Raw genomic sequence first — 15509 nt, forward strand, 5'->3', positions numbered from 1 at the left:
TTGAATCTGTGACCTTTTATAAATGATCAACCACTTTGAATTTGAATAAGTTTTATGGAGTATTATTTTTTTTCAAGTACGGAGATATATTAATAAAAAAAGAAATACATTCAAAGTTTATAGTATGAATTTTCAATTTTAAGTTGAGATAGTAATACTTATGATTATAGTTAAAATTTTGTAGATGATCTATAAATCAGAAAAATGATGATAGAAGGTGTACAAATTATTGCGCGCGACATAATGTCAACGCTTGTGTGACTGTGTGAGTGTGAGTATAAAACGAACTCCACGGCAGCATTTTCTACGGAGAGCTGCGCAGCTGTTGTTTAAGGTTTCGCCTCTCATTACTTCCCGTCGTTTTCCGATCGCGTTTCTCTACCTACGCCCCTCCACGCTTGGCCAGTTCCTCCCCCGATACTCGCCGCCGCTCCCGCTGTTTCCCTCCTTCACTCTCTGCCATCACAAGGCAAGAGTACTATCGATGCCCAATTCTATTCAATTACGCCCTAATTACGTAGTGATGCGTGGTTTTTCGTGCTCAATACTGTATTTTCACTGATTTGTTTTTCAACTGAGAGATCGCAGATGGAAACTGAGAGTTTCACATTTGGTCCATACAAAATCGACCCCAGAGGAGTGTTCTACTCTACTCAATTCTCGTACGCGATGGTCAATTTGCGCCCTCTTGTTCCCGGTATGCATTTCCAATCCAATTTCGGATGTTTTTGCTATGTGATCAAACATTTCTGCGGGAAAAAAAATTGTAAGTAAAAAACAAATGTGCTTAGGGTATATCTTTGTATATCTCTTGTCTCTTATGTGTTTGATGAATTGCCGCGCTGTTGTTTCTGGATTATGATGTTACGTTCTGATTTGGAGCTCAAATTTCTGATCACTGATTTGAATTTCATTTGCTTATGCCTTATGCTGAGCTGAACGGTGTATCTGCAATTGTTGAATGTTGATGCCAACTAATATGTTTCTCACCAGTGTTTGAACTTTGATGAGTATAGCTGAACAGAGAAAACTGGAAGAGATGTGAATGTTTTCTATTTTTCGTAAAATATTGCTTTTTTTTTCTCCATTTTTGTAGCAGCTTTAGATCTTCTGCATTTCTGTCTTGTTCACTGTATTTTGTTTTAATTTCTGTTTGCAGGTCATATCCTTTTAAACCATATGTGTATTTATAGGGCGTCTTCACCTCAATTTTTTTGGTGATCGCGTTTTGCATGTTAACCTCAGTGATTAAAATTCATTAGAAGAAACGGCACAAACATATCACGTATCAGTTCTAACTTCTTCACTGCTAAATTTTGGTAGGTTTTCTTGGCTTCTTGACTTCTTGAGAATGTATGCCTTTGTTATCATGAATTTTATGCCCTTGAAAGTGTATACATGGTTAATCGAGATGAGCAACAGAAGACTATATATATGTATGTATTAGTGAAGCAAGTAGTGCTTTGCCATATTCATATTTATCTTAATCTGTTGGCTTGACGCAACATACACGTTCTTGTCTGCCCAAGACGTGATGTCAAGCGCTTCGTTGATCTAACTGCTGATGAGACGAGTGACCTATGGCTCACGGCACAGAAGATTGGGCGCCAGATTGAGTCCTACCATAAGGCATCTTCACTGACAGTCAATATCCAAGTAAGACCAATTATGAGTGAGAACACTGAGAAGGAATCAATAATCGTTCTCCTCCCTAAAATGCTTAGTGATCCTTTTTCTTAGTCGAGAAGGTTTCCACTTTAGCTGTTGAATAAAACTCCTCTTGTAATCTAACTTTGAGGAAGATCTAAATATTCTGACAGTGATATCTGGATTTTTCGTATTTACCCTTAGGACGGGCCTCAGGCTGGACAGACCGTTCCTCACGTCCACATCCACATAATTCCACGGAAAGTTGGTGATTTTGAGAAGAACGGCGAGATCTATGATGCTGTAAGACAAATAGCTCTCTTACCTTCACCCAATCATGAATTTTCCTCCCACCACTAATGCCCCTCCCTTTAACAGATTGATGCGAAGGAGAAGGCGCTGAAAGAGAAGTTTGATCCCGACAAGGAAAGGAAGGACAGAAGCATGGAAGAGATGGCTGAAGAGGCGGATCAATACCGAAAACTATTCATATAGGAACCACTTGATATCCTCTTCAGGTGAGGAAACCATCATTACCTGCCTGTATTGTTCTGTAGCCGGTTTGGCTGACCTAACCTTGTGTCGAACATTTTCATATCGACTTTTTATTAATAAACCTAAGATTTAAGCAATCCAAACAGGTGCGCTATTGCCTTGTAAACGACTTGTTATTGTCAGCTGGTGATTTTTTAGGGAAATTAATTTGATATGTTTTAGTCTTGTTTAGCTTTGAAAAAATGCACAACTTAGACGGTAAGACGGTTCCTCTTCATCCAATACATCTGGGTTCGAGTCACAAGGGTAAACGGGACTACTATTGATCCTCTTTTAAGTATAGAGAAAAGCATCATTCTATACATGTCTCTCTTAAAAATTGCATATTCTAGCATCATTCATATACACGTGTCTCTCTTAAAAATTGCATATTCCTTATTTTTACCTGTGAATACTATTATTTCATGAGTATCATTTTAAAGATTTTGGCTATTTGTAAACAGAACTTTTTTTTATTGGGGTGAGGACATTTAATGCGTATAAGCTATCCAACAAAATTCAAGTAATTTCTTTCTTTACAATATGACTAAGATTTGATATTCTCTTTTACATTGTACATCAATGAATCAAGAGTAGATTTTGTTCCTTCCTCCTTGGACAAGTAAGTACAATTATTACATCATTGATTTTGTTCTTTTACTGTTTATTATAAATGCTTACCTAACTACGATGAATACTCATTTATTACAATTATTTTATTTTAATTAATTCCAATGGGTTAGACAATTAGCAAGTAGTACTACTATAAATATAAATCTTTCACCATAAATGGCTTCTTTTATACTACTCCTTCCGTCCCATGTTACTTGAGGCGTTTCTTTCGGTATGAGATTTAAGAAAGTTGTGTTTAGTGAGTTAAATAAAGTAGAAAAGAGAATAAAGTAAGAGAAAGAAGAACTCAAGTAACTTGGGACGGGGGAGTATTAAACTCATTTTGTAGTTCATAAATTTCTTACAAGAATGTCCAAAAAGAATAAAATATAGCAAGACGTTCATCAAAATAAATGCGAAAAATCGAACAATCCGAGGATTGTAAAGTTTTGGGTTCGAAGTTAGAAGTCGAGACACAATGCAAGAGGGTTAACAATAATTTTAATCATGAAATTTGGTCTCATTTCAAAACATCGTCTTTTGCTCATTTAAAAATGACGGATTTTGATAATAGAGTGAGTTGCAAAAATGGTCTCCAAACCTAAACAGTATACGATGCATATTTGCGGTACTTCGTGAAAAATAAGTTGCATCCGAAGATCTGGAATTTTTTTTACCACTCATGAGAGGTAGTACCTTTTTTCTTTCCCAATATGCTCTTGACCTTCTCTTTTGGAATTCATCAACTTCTTCATTTGTTGTGCCTTCTATCCATGATAAAATGAAGTACCGAAAGTAAAATGAAAATGAAAATTTAAAAAAAGAGGGAACATCTTTTTTGGTACACAAACTTTGCCAAAGTATTATTTTAGGTTCGTGAACTATAAAAATATCATTTGAGGTCCATCAATTATGGGTTAATATCATTTGAAGTACTTTTTTACTATTTTCAAGTTTTTTTGGACGAAAATACCCTCAATATCTTTAAGGGTATATATTTTTAATAAACTTATCATATACTCATATTTTTTTATAAATATCTTTACTATATATTTTTGATGAATTTTCTAAATATAATTTGACCTTCAATATTATCACTTAATTTTGTGACATGCAAGAAAATATCCTTATTCAATTTTTTATTATTAAAGAAAAGTTTTTTATTCAACCTTCAATATTATCACTTAATTTTGTGACATGCAAGAAAATATCCTTATTCAATTTTTTATTATTAAAGAAAAATTCTTTATTCAACTTTCAATATTATCACTTAATTTTGTGACATGCAAAAATATCCTTATTAATTTTTTATTATTAAAGAAAAGTTCTTTATTCAACTTTCAATATTATCACTTAATTTTGTGACATGCAAGAAAATATCCTTATTCAATTTTTTATTATTAAAGAAAGTTCTTTATTCAACCTTCAATATTATCACTTAATTTTGTGACATGCAAGAAAATATCCTTATTTAATTTTTTATTATTAAGAAAGTTCTTTATTCAATTTTAAAATTCTTTAATATTAAAAATTGAAGAAGCAATTTTACTTGTAAGTGATAATATTGAAGGTCAAATTATATTTAGAAAATTCGTCAAAAATATATTGTAAAGATATTTATAAAAAATATGGGTATATGATAAGTTTATTAAGAATATATACCCTTTAAGGTATTGAGGGTATTTTCGTCCAGAAAAACTTGAAAATAGTAAAAAAGTACTTCAAATGATATTAACCCATAGTTGATGGACCTCAAATGATATTTTCAAAGTTCATGGACCTAAAATGATACTTTGGCAAAGTTTGTAGACCAAAAAAGATGTTCCCTATTTTTCTAATATCAAAACTACAAAATGAAATAAGAGAGGGATATTAAAATTACAGCCTATACAGAGCGTAAATATAGAGAAGAAGTTGTACAAAATTAAAATATCAAATCACGAAACGTTTCCATTATCTCTGCAAATAAATACCCAGGATGTTGAATGAAAAAATATACTACTACTATATTATAAAAAATTTAAAGTACATCCAAGTATTCAACTGTATTAAGTGGCGGTTAAAAAGTAAAAGGCCAATTATGCCATTGAGCTGAAAGATTGAAACTGGCAAAATGGGCAACATCGAAGTGACAAAAACAGAAATAAATACTGTAGTAAATAAATCCAATAAAAGTATTTACCCTTTCAAATTTAAATCCGAATAATCCGTTTCCCATCCTTGAAATCTTCCCAATTTCGAATTCATCGTCGCAGCGGAGGATTGCACAGCCTCACTCCGTTAATCCGTTTCCCGTTTTGCCCCTCGCTCCCAACCATTTTCCGATTCGTAAGCGGAAACGGCTGAATTCCGTTTGAATTGAAAAATAAATCCATAGTAAGTAGTATTATGATAGTGAGAACATACGGCCGGCGCAGCAGAGGGCTGACGCGGAGCTACTCCGACGTCGTTTCGGAGCCCCCTTCCCAAGACGTTTTCAATTTCACTTATTCGTCCCAGGATTCCGCCCACTGCCACTTGTCCGATCCCTACAGCCTCGATTCTCCGCAGGAATTGCCGATTTCGCCCCCTGCCGATTTGTGGAAGCGGAAGAGAGCGAAGGTGAGCGATTCGGAGCCCTGCGTTTTGATTTCTTCTCGGGAATCGGAGGATTATGCGGTGGTGGAGATTTCCGATGGGGAGTCGGAGGAGCCGGAATTGGTCAAGAAAATCGACCGTGATTGTCTCGATAATGATTCTTCGCAGGAGGTGAGGGAGTTTGAGGGTTTGCCGCGGAGGGGGAGTGTGGAAAATGGCGTTTCTGGGTTTTCTGAAAATGGGGGTTCTTGGAAACCTAAGTGGAATGATGCACATGGTTTGAATTCGTCGTTGGGGCTGCATGAATTGGAGATTATGGGGAGTAGAGTGGGCTTGGGTAGTAGTAGAGTGGTTTCTCGAAATCATAAGGAAGAGAATGGGGCGTTGAAGAAGAAGAAGAAGAAGAAAAATAAGAAGAGTAAGAAGAAGTTGGAAGTGGAGGAGGTGGGATTAGGCGATTTATTTGTTACCTCTACATTGATGGAAACTCAGGAGTCTGGGGAAACGGACGAGCTCCTGGAGGAGGTGGAGTACGCATTGGATGGGTTAAAGAAGGGGCAGAGTGTGAAGGTTTGGCGGGGGAGTCTTTTATCCTTGTTGTCGGCGTGTGGAACAGCTCAACAGCGGCGAATTCTAAGGGTTCATGGGTATGAATCACTTGTAGTTTTGGACAGGCATAATAAGATTATGTGTGGTGTCTTATCTCGTGTTGTCATGTATGCCTTTATAGGGTAATATAATAAATGAGCTAAAATGTCGATGGAGTATGCTGTTTATTGAACTTTAGTTGACAATCAGTAGCATCTGATTATTGTATAATCAACTTGAACGATATCTAGATATTCACTGTCTAAGACTCGTAATGCTATATGTAGATTTTCTTTATTATGTTTTGGCTAGTTAAACTTCTCTGCATCTATTGACTCTGAGCTGTGTCCTCAATACCTATTAGGCTTGGGTATTTTTCGTAACTCATGAAGGATGTATGTGGTGGCTGGTTGTCTGTTTGTCATGGACTCGGTGTTATTGGAATGGGTACTATTGTTTTACGACAATGTGGAAGATTTTGGTTGAAATAGATCAATGGGGCTGAACACATTCTATATAGTAGTACTCCCTCCGTCTCACAATAAGAGTCTTATTTTGCCATTTCCGTCCATCCCACAATAAGAGTCCAATGTCACTTTTACCATAATGGTCTATTGTGGGACAAAGGGAGTATTAATTAGTGTCTTTCTGCTTCTCGATATTGATCAAATATAGACCACTGAGAGTCTGAGACCGAACGTATTCTGCAGATTAAATTTCATTCTGCTTCTGTGATAGTTCTCAAGTTAGCTACTGTTCTAGTATAATTTCTGTTGTTTCACTTCTTATGCCACTGCTTGCAGTGGAAGTTTGTTACCCTTTGTTTCTGAAAACTTGAAAGGGAAAAGGCACGCTCCTTTAATCTTTGTTCGTTTAAGAGAGTGAACTTTTTTGACAATCAATGATGCCAGTAACACGTGTTATATTTGTAGATTTTTACCTTAGTGAATTAGATTTACTAGTGAATGAGGTTTCTGATGTACTACTCACTGAAGTTGCATTTGGTTTTATCTCACCTCATTTCCAGTATCTGCTGATATCTTTTGTAGGTCAACCAAAGAAATTGTTGATGCTGTTTCGGGACTCAATTTTGATGACCCTCCAAGCAACCTCGCTGCTGCTGCTTTACTTTGTCTACTGACAACTGATGTGAGTGATTGAATGCCATATAAACGACTGAACGATTTGATGACTTTTCATTTTGATTTGAATGTATAAAGAGCTTAATGTTTGTGTATGTTCTTGATTTAATTTCTTCCAGGGTCAAGGTGACCATCTTCTGGAGTCACCAAGTTGCATATGCTTTCTGATAAAGTTGTTAAAACCACAAGAAAGTGGAGGTGGAGCCACCAAAAAGAAAGTTCCAACCATTGGTAGCAGGCTTTTAGGGCTCTGCAGGAAATCTGGTCTTATACAAGACTCAGCCAAGGGAACTGATTCCAGCTCTACTGATATCATGCTAAAGGTTCAGGATATCCTTGTCAGTCTCAAGGAAATGAAGCCAAAAGATGCTGCTGATCATAGGATGGAAGAACCCAAGTTGACTCCTAAATGGATTAGTTTGCTTACAATGGAGAAAGCTTCCTTATCGACCATCTCTATTCAAGGTTAGAAGTCCTGATACAATTTGTTTCTGTTGCTTCCTAACTTTATTACTTTTCGAACTTTCCCTCTCTCTCTCTCTCTCTCTTTTTAAAATAAAAATAAAAATTAGATCTGATTAGGAAAGTAACTCTATTTCCTTGTCTGTTAGTTTGAAGCTCTTAATTATTTCTTTGGGGGCAATTGATTGCACATGTTTTCACAAAGAGCTTTTGCTGTTATGATTAAAAACTTCAAATGTCTTCATGGAGATATAAGACGTTGTGTAACAGACAGTTTCACATTCATTTATTAAATCTCAGATTCTCAGGGGGCATAATCTATTTATGGTAGTGTTCACGTGAGTTATATATATATTGATGTATTCTCATTTTACTTCACTTTTCTTTTTCCTCTGCTCTGAATCATCACCAGACACCTCTGGCACTGTAAGGAAAATGGGGGGTAACTTCAAGGACAAATTAAGAGAGCTTGGAGGACTTGATGAAGTGTTTGAAGTGGCGAGGAATTGTCATTCCACAATGGAGGTACGGACCCTGAATGTTGGTCTATTTGATACCTATATGTTATATTGTTATACATTTCTTTGCTGAAGGTGCAACACATACGAACAAATAGATAAGATTTATGTCTGCTGTGACCTGATTAGGAATGACTTGATGATATAGTTGATTAGTAACTTATTTTTTGTTAGACTGGCTCCCCAAGGTTCTTTTTCTTGTAATTACAATCTGTTATGCAGAAGGTTTTGATATCTTGTCTCATATAATGGATGTAGCTTTGGAATTTCTCTTTCTTGGTAGGAGCTGATTAAATGTACTTCTATTATCTTTCTTGTAAATGATCCCAATAAGTCTGTAATTTATGAAATAATTGAGGCTTTGTGAAACTTTTTTGATAATGTAGGATCTCATCAGCCTTTCAACATTTCCGTTGCCCCTAATCACCATTCTTCATATTTTGCCTATAATGCGTGGTCTGAGATTTTTTGACAGAATGCTCTCAAAATTCTGTAGATGAGTTCGTACTCATCATGTCTACACATTGTTTCTCTCCTTTTGCTTTTCTAATGTTATGTTTTCTAAATCTCATTCTTTTATGCAGGAATGGTTGGAGAAGAGTCCAATTTTTGCTCTAGATTCGAAAGATAAGTTGGGGCCGGATAGTCTAGTAGTGCTCTTGAAATGTCTAAAAATAATGGAAAACACTACAATCCGTAGCAAGGATAACCAGGTATGTGATGTTTGTATGCATACCTAGTTCTTATATTTGTCTCCAAAAACAAGCATTTCTTTCTGAGTTCCCTATCAATGTGATACTGAAATGCAGTGCCATTTGCTTGGAATGAAAGGAAAATCCGATGGTCAACGAGCTCCACATTTCTTCACAGAGCTCATTCTGAGCATCATTAAGATTCTCTCAGGTATCACCATTGTTTATATGTGGAATTTAAACAGAATCACATCCTTTGTTGTTTTGGTTGTTTTGTTTCTTGTTCTGTTGCCTAACAGTCTGTGGAGTTATTGTCTAGGTGTCACCATACAGCGAAGATCTTCAAGAACGTTAAATGATGAAAAGATGGGCGGTACCTCTGAGGAGGACATTAACTCTGGAGGGTGCTGTAACATGGCTGGTTCTCAGAAAAGCTCAAGTGCATCTCCTCCATGCAATCAATGGCAGTCAGGATCAAGGACTAGTCAAGAATCTAGCCAGGCGTCTGTGGATCCGCTATTGCTAAAAATGAGGGTTGAGTCTTCTTCAGCAGTGTCATGTAGTGGATCATATGGTAATTCAGATAGACTACTAGAACAGTCCAACGACCAGGACCCTTTTGCATTTGATGGGGGTGATGAGGCAACAAACTGGGAGTTGCTATCAGGGACTGGAAGAATGAGGAAATCTCTGGCTCAAGATAACAGGGGAAGCGCAAGGGAAAATGAAGAAATCCATCCCTCTGGCTTGATGTGCAGCCAACAAGAGTCGAGTAACATGGAAATTTATAATCCAGAGGATGCGTCATGTTCTTTTGCTAGTGAGGAAGAGGAAGATTTGATTGATCTTCTAGATACTGCTGTTAAGGTACTTTTGAAAAAAATATTTCTTGATCCTATATTACATTATAGATAAATACTTTTAGCCATAAAGACTGTTATGGAGCCCTTCCCCCAACGTCATAGACTCACTTTGAGATCTTCTAATACTGATTTGTATGCTTTTTGTGTCATCCACCTTCAAAATAGATTGAAAATTAGTTTTCATTGATTTTCAGGTTCTTGTTAACTTGTCCAATGACAACCCTAAGGGCTGCCAGCATATTGCAAAACTTGGAGGATTGGAAATCTTATCTTCTCTGATTGCTGGCCATTTTCCATCATTTAGCAACACACTTCTCACTGATCAAGAGTACAACCTTCTTGTTAATATTCTGTGCTTGCTTGTGAATATGGTAGAGAAGGACGGACAGAACAGGTCAATTTTCATTTGTTGGCACGTTTTGACTTTCGAGAGTTTTTTGCCAGACATGGTCAAAAAGCTGATTGGTTACCCATCTCTTCATTTCTTTCTGTTTCATTGTAGATCTCGGCTGGCATCAGTTACTGTTCCATTACCCAGCATCAGTGGTTCAGAAACGGAGGATGAAAGGGATGTGATCTCTCTTCTGTGCTCAATCTTCGTGGCTAATCATGGAGCTGGTCAGGCTGCTGGAGAGGATGAATGGTTATCATTGGTGAGGAACTGTCTCATGTTATTTCTGGGAATTGAAATCAACACATCGTGTAGTACTATAAAACTTGAAATCTCGTTCTACAGGAGGATGAAGAATCCGTGTTACAGGAAGTAAAAGAAGCCGAGAAAAGGGCTGTGGAAGCTTATTCAGCTCTTCTTCTAGCGTTCCTCTCCACAGAAAGGTCAGTGTGGTGCCATACATTGTTACGTAATTTATATAACCTACGCTCTCTCGTAAAATTGCTTTCTTTACGTGGCTTCAGTAAGAGCATACGTCGCGCCATTGCTGAGTGTCTTCCCAACCAGAAGTTGTCCGCTGTTGTTCCCGTGCTGGAGAGATTCGTGGTATGTGTTTTACATCCGATAACCAAAATCGATATTTGAAATACATATAAATCCTAGTTTCTTATGTATATATATTCTGCCTCATTTCTTATGTAGGAATTTCATAGGGCGATGAACATGATCTCACCTGAGACATACATTGCAGTTCTTGAAGTCATTGAATCGTGTAGGATTCCATGAGAGGTGTTATGTACAGACACAACCTCTCTTTCTCTCTCTACACTGTGCTTCTCTTGTTTAGTTTGTAGTAGTTTCTTCTTTGGTTTATTTGATTCATTATAAATCTTAGAGATATTGTGAGGATGATACTATTGTATACGACCAATTACAGTATTCTGTCCATTTTTCTTGATAGTAGTAGCTTCTTTTATGCCTATCTATTTATTTTTTATTTGAGATTCTTGTATCTTAATTTTTTTCCCACCACACTCCAAATTGCATTTCATTGCTGTATAGTTTCTCCTGTGCAATCCACTAGATTGAAGGATTTGGAAGTGATTTTCCGAAAGAAATGCCTTAGCTTGGAATTGTTAATCTTACATTTTTCATTCAACTCAAATTCCAACAACAGGGACACTACCAAAGTATGCACAAATACTTGTTTTTGTAATTATACAAATTTAATCTGTAATATTTAGTTTGAATTTGTTTAACGAGCTTCCAGCATTGAAATGGACATTGCATTAGCGGTACCAGCAGTGTTAGAGCTGTGCCATGTTTCACTTCTTATTACTACATCTCTTCCTGTGAAGAAACCAGGATGTTTTGGTTGGGGCAGAACCCCATCATTGTTCAGCATCAGCACTGCTGAAGACATGTTTGGCCTCTCTTCCGTCTCTTCTTGAACGCACAAAAGACCCACATGTATCGATCGCGCTACTTGTGATAAATAGCTTGAATATTCCAAACAAGAATCTGCTAGCTCAAGTGACCTTTCTTCTTTGTAAAGCATCCATGCCTGTCATCATTCATTATAAGGATGATTTCCATAATGAAGAAAGACGGGAACAGAGAATACTTACATGTCCAAGAAGGTTGTGGCAATGATTCACCAGAGTGAATCCTCTGTTTCTTTTGCCACTTATGATTTCCAGCACCAGAACACCAAAGCTAAACACGTCTGATTTAACTGAAAATAAGCCGTCTACAGTGTACTCCGGGGACATGTAGCCACTACAAAAAGTGTTACCAAGGATTTAAGATAGCAAGCAGAGAACTGGAATTTTGGTGTGTAACGTAGTAAGGTTCGTATACATACTATGTTCCTACAACTCGGCTTGTTTTGGCTCCAGTTTCGTTGCCTCCACATATTCTTGCAAGGCCAAAGTCTGATATTTTTGGAATCATGTCTGAGTCTAGTAATATATTACTGGCTTTGAGATCTCTATGGATAACTCTAAGTCGGGAATCTTGATGAAGATACGTAAGGCCTCTAGCAATTCCATTAATAATATCGAAGCGCCTTGGCCAGTCTAGTGTCCTTCTCTTCACTTGATCTGCCATAAAAGTGAGGAAATATAAACACATTTTTTTTTACGAAATTGATAAAGATTTGCTACATCTCATTTTGGTAAACTTTGCAACAGTTATGTGTGATTTATACATCATAGTTCTTTCCTATGATGTACTATAAAATTGAGGTGGATGCTAAATGTGAAAGAACGTTAACCGAATAATATTAAGTCGAGGCTTTTGTTGGTCATGTATTCATAAACGAGCATCCTTTCTTCTCCTTGAATGCAACATCCTAAAAGCTTGACTAGATTTCGATGCTGAAGTTTGGCGATACAGATTAACTCATTCTTGAATTCATGTGCTCCTTGAAGGGAAGTTGTTGATAGTCGTTTCACAGCAATGTCCTGTCCCTCCAGCAATCCCTAGTTCAATAATGTAGTTATTTGAATTCTTATTCTTCAACTTCTCCAAAGAAGTAAAACATTGCGATATGGACTTTACCTTAAAAACCGGCCCAAATCCACCCTCTCCCAACTTATTACTGACTGAAAATCCATTAGTAGCACTGATCATTGTGGATAATTCAAACATTTGTATCTTTTGCTCCTCGTAAGTTTCATTAGAATTCCTCGGATTGTCTGAAAATTGAGGGTTAAAGAAGGGTTAAAACGAAGAAAAGCATTGCATAAATCATCACCGTCTCACCTGTTTCTTGTTGTTGATGCTCCGGATTCTTTCTAACACAATAAAATAGAATCAAGCCCAGGCCTAGCAGCACAATACTCGTTGCCACCGACAACGTCACTATAATTATTTCTCGTTTCCTACTTCTCGAGCCTGTACGAAAGAATACATTGGCATCAAAACTATCTGAAAAACCAAGTAAGGCTTGTGATTGAATTCATACCTAATTCAGATTTAGCCAACCTGATGTAGATATCTTGTCCGGGCGAAATCTCTCTCATGTTGACAAGCTCACCGAACCAGAGTAGACACCCACTTTCACCGTTGCTTATATTCAGACTTGCATAGGCTGTGCACGAGCAATTTCCCGCGCAAGATACCATGCACTCTTCAAGGCTCATACTCGTGCTATACCAGGAACCCTCCGTGTCCGGCAATTTGACACCTGAATACTTAAGAAAACCGTTGCCACCGTCTTCACAGTTCAATGGGGTTCTTCTAATGCATCCATTCGAAAAATTACCAGCATTCCAACCTTGAGGCTTGGCAGGCATGAATTTATCCAAACAAGAACATTCAGGCCAAGTTCTAGTGCTACAAATACCATATGCACCACACACTTTATATGAATCACAGTTATCATTGGGAAAAGCAAGATAAGGTTTCCAGCTTTGGGACTGATTAGACCAGATCAATCTCTGTCCAACGCCAAATTCGTTCAGCACCAACCTCGTATACACATCATCTTCGAGGAGTTGGAAGTTATAGTAAACCTCGTTGTCGTTGATCACCACTCCAAACGTGAAAAGAGCGTTTCTCACCAAGTTCGGTGTGCCACTGAAGCTAACACCATTCCACGGCCCTGCTTTGTATCGGAACGAGTCACCTTCTTTGATCACAGTCTGCGGATAGCCACTGGGATCGCAGCGATACGTGAAACCACCTGTTGCCGGATCATCATTGCTCCTAGCCGACGAGACGTAGACTTCATGCCCGGACACAAAGTTCTTACCGAGCCTCATCCCTGGTGTTGTGACAGAATAGAGCTGTTATCGAGACAAACAGAAACGTAAAGAGACACAGATTTACGTGGTTCACCAACATTGTGTTGGTTACGTCCACGGGTAGTAAACAAAGAACAAATCGTGGTAACATCATCTGAAAAAATATAATCATAGTAATAAATGAAAGAAGATGGAAGAAACGAAAATATAATTAAAATGAAAAATTATCAATAAGTTCATATATTAAGAATAGATATGATATTTTTATCAAAATTGATTAATGAATATGGTGAAAGAAACAAAAAAATATAGTTAAAAAAATGGAAAGAAACGAAAAACATAATAAAAAAAAAATGAAAAGGAACGAAAAATATAATTATAAAGTAAAAATAACAATATGTATCAAGATTGTATTCAGATTTACCCAAAACAGAGACGTAGCATAGCAAATTCCAAGGCATACTATACAGATTCAAGGCATACTAACACCTGGTAAGAAAGTGTCGGTTGGATAGTCGAAGCTCTGCCATATCATATTGCTCTCGTCGCTTTCATCCACCACAACGAGATTCCCAGAGTCGAGCAAACGTGCCAGAGGAGAGTGCTGAGCGTTGCGTGACGTATTAGTAGACCAGATATTAGCATTGGTAGAGTTGTTGAGAAGGAGCAGGCGGCCTGGTGGGACGACTCTGAGCACGCCTGATCGATCGGGGAGCGGGTCGTCTCGGTTGGCGACCCACACCACGGTCTTGTCTCTCATGTTGTTGTTGTACCATATGCCCACGTAGCGATTCTTGGAGCTCCGTGGGCTGTAAAAGCCCAAGGCAAAGGCGCCGTTGGATGAGATGAGAGTGTCGTTACGGTTATCGCTTAGTGTTTGAGAAGTTGTGATGGTGTGAGCTGAGATAAAGGAGGTTGTGAATAGGAACAGAGACAGGCTAAAGCTAATAGTGCTGCTTTTGCTGCATAGCATGGTCATTTGTGCAGAATTAACAAAGGAGAAGAACACTTTCTGATTTAGTTTTAAATTTATATCTAAAACAACATGTGTGGATGAGTATATTTTGGGCTATGAATAATTACTTAGTACTCCTATATATGGTTAATGGTCGTCCAATGTTGCCTTGTTAGCAAGCTACTCGAGTCAACACAAAGTGAAGACCTAGACTATCCATCGTTATTGAAATCTTACTAATCTAAAGTGACAGTTGGGTGAAATTTCTGTAATATCCTTTTTGGCGGGAAAAATATATGTATGTGAGATGGTTGTTTTGGTAAATCCAGTTAGCCCAATTTAGAATTTAATTTGGAATTTATTTTCTAATTCTTTTGTATGTATCGAGACTGCAGACTATTTTCAGCAGTTTCCAAGAAGTCTTCAAAAGAGAGAGAGAAATTTAGTGAATAACAGCTGTGCGACGATTTTCAAGAAATAAAGAGTTGTAGCCTTGCAAAGCGTATCAGACAATCTTTAAACTAGAAACAAAATTTCTATATAAACCAACGCAACAAAATCTCTATATAAACCAAACACAGAAACAAATAACAATAAACTTCAATGCAATCAGAGAGAAAGATGAGAAGAAAAAGAAGAAGGTGAAAAGATCTGATCAGCGGCAAGGTTGCGAGTACGGCTGTGCGACGCTGCCCACGAATCCGGACCAACGACCTGCTGCAGGAGATGACGGCGTTTGATGATGGCGAGTAGCAGCTGTCGTTCTACAATACACCCTA

At 37.5% G+C, this 15509-nt stretch overlaps 3 protein-coding genes across 3 annotated transcripts; 2 read left to right on the forward strand and 1 right to left on the reverse strand.

The window, feature by feature from the left end:
• The first annotated feature begins 221 nt into the window (after window positions 1–221).
• LOC148931736 (bifunctional bis(5'-adenosyl)-triphosphatase/adenylylsulfatase FHIT-like) lies at window positions 222–2356 on the forward strand. Its single transcript, XM_048109112.2, has 5 exons — window positions 222–469; window positions 589–699; window positions 1510–1656; window positions 1852–1950; window positions 2026–2356. The coding sequence occupies exons 2-5, from the start codon at window positions 589–591 to the stop codon at window positions 2140–2142; spliced, it is 474 nt and encodes a 157-aa protein (XP_047965069.1). The 5' UTR covers window positions 222–469; the 3' UTR covers window positions 2143–2356.
• A 2634-nt stretch (window positions 2357–4990) lies between these two features.
• On the forward strand, window positions 4991–11008 carry LOC125209470 (wings apart-like protein 2). Its single transcript, XM_048109073.2, has 12 exons — window positions 4991–6017; window positions 7008–7107; window positions 7220–7565; window positions 7975–8087; window positions 8665–8793; window positions 8890–8983; window positions 9092–9639; window positions 9830–10029; window positions 10138–10288; window positions 10372–10469; window positions 10551–10632; window positions 10729–11008. The coding sequence occupies exons 1-12, from the start codon at window positions 5182–5184 to the stop codon at window positions 10810–10812; spliced, it is 2781 nt and encodes a 926-aa protein (XP_047965030.1). The 5' UTR covers window positions 4991–5181; the 3' UTR covers window positions 10813–11008.
• A 151-nt stretch (window positions 11009–11159) lies between these two features.
• Window positions 11160–14811, reverse strand: LOC125209480 (G-type lectin S-receptor-like serine/threonine-protein kinase At4g27290). The gene is made up of 8 exons (XM_048109083.2): window positions 14265–14811; window positions 12995–13795; window positions 12793–12924; window positions 12589–12725; window positions 12302–12509; window positions 11891–12128; window positions 11655–11805; window positions 11160–11590 (listed from the first exon to the last, which is right to left on the reverse strand). Exons 1-8 carry the CDS (start codon window positions 14752–14754, stop codon window positions 11282–11284), a joined length of 2466 nt encoding a protein of 821 aa, XP_047965040.1. The 5' UTR covers window positions 14755–14811; the 3' UTR covers window positions 11160–11281.
• Between the last annotated feature and the right edge of the window lie 698 nt (window positions 14812–15509).

Source organism: Salvia hispanica, chromosome 2 (genome assembly GCF_029641045.1).
Source record: "Salvia hispanica isolate PSC_SH4W2 chromosome 2, Shi_PSC_v1, whole genome shotgun sequence".
In the NCBI taxonomy this organism is placed as follows: domain Eukaryota; kingdom Viridiplantae; phylum Streptophyta; class Magnoliopsida; order Lamiales; family Lamiaceae; genus Salvia; species Salvia hispanica.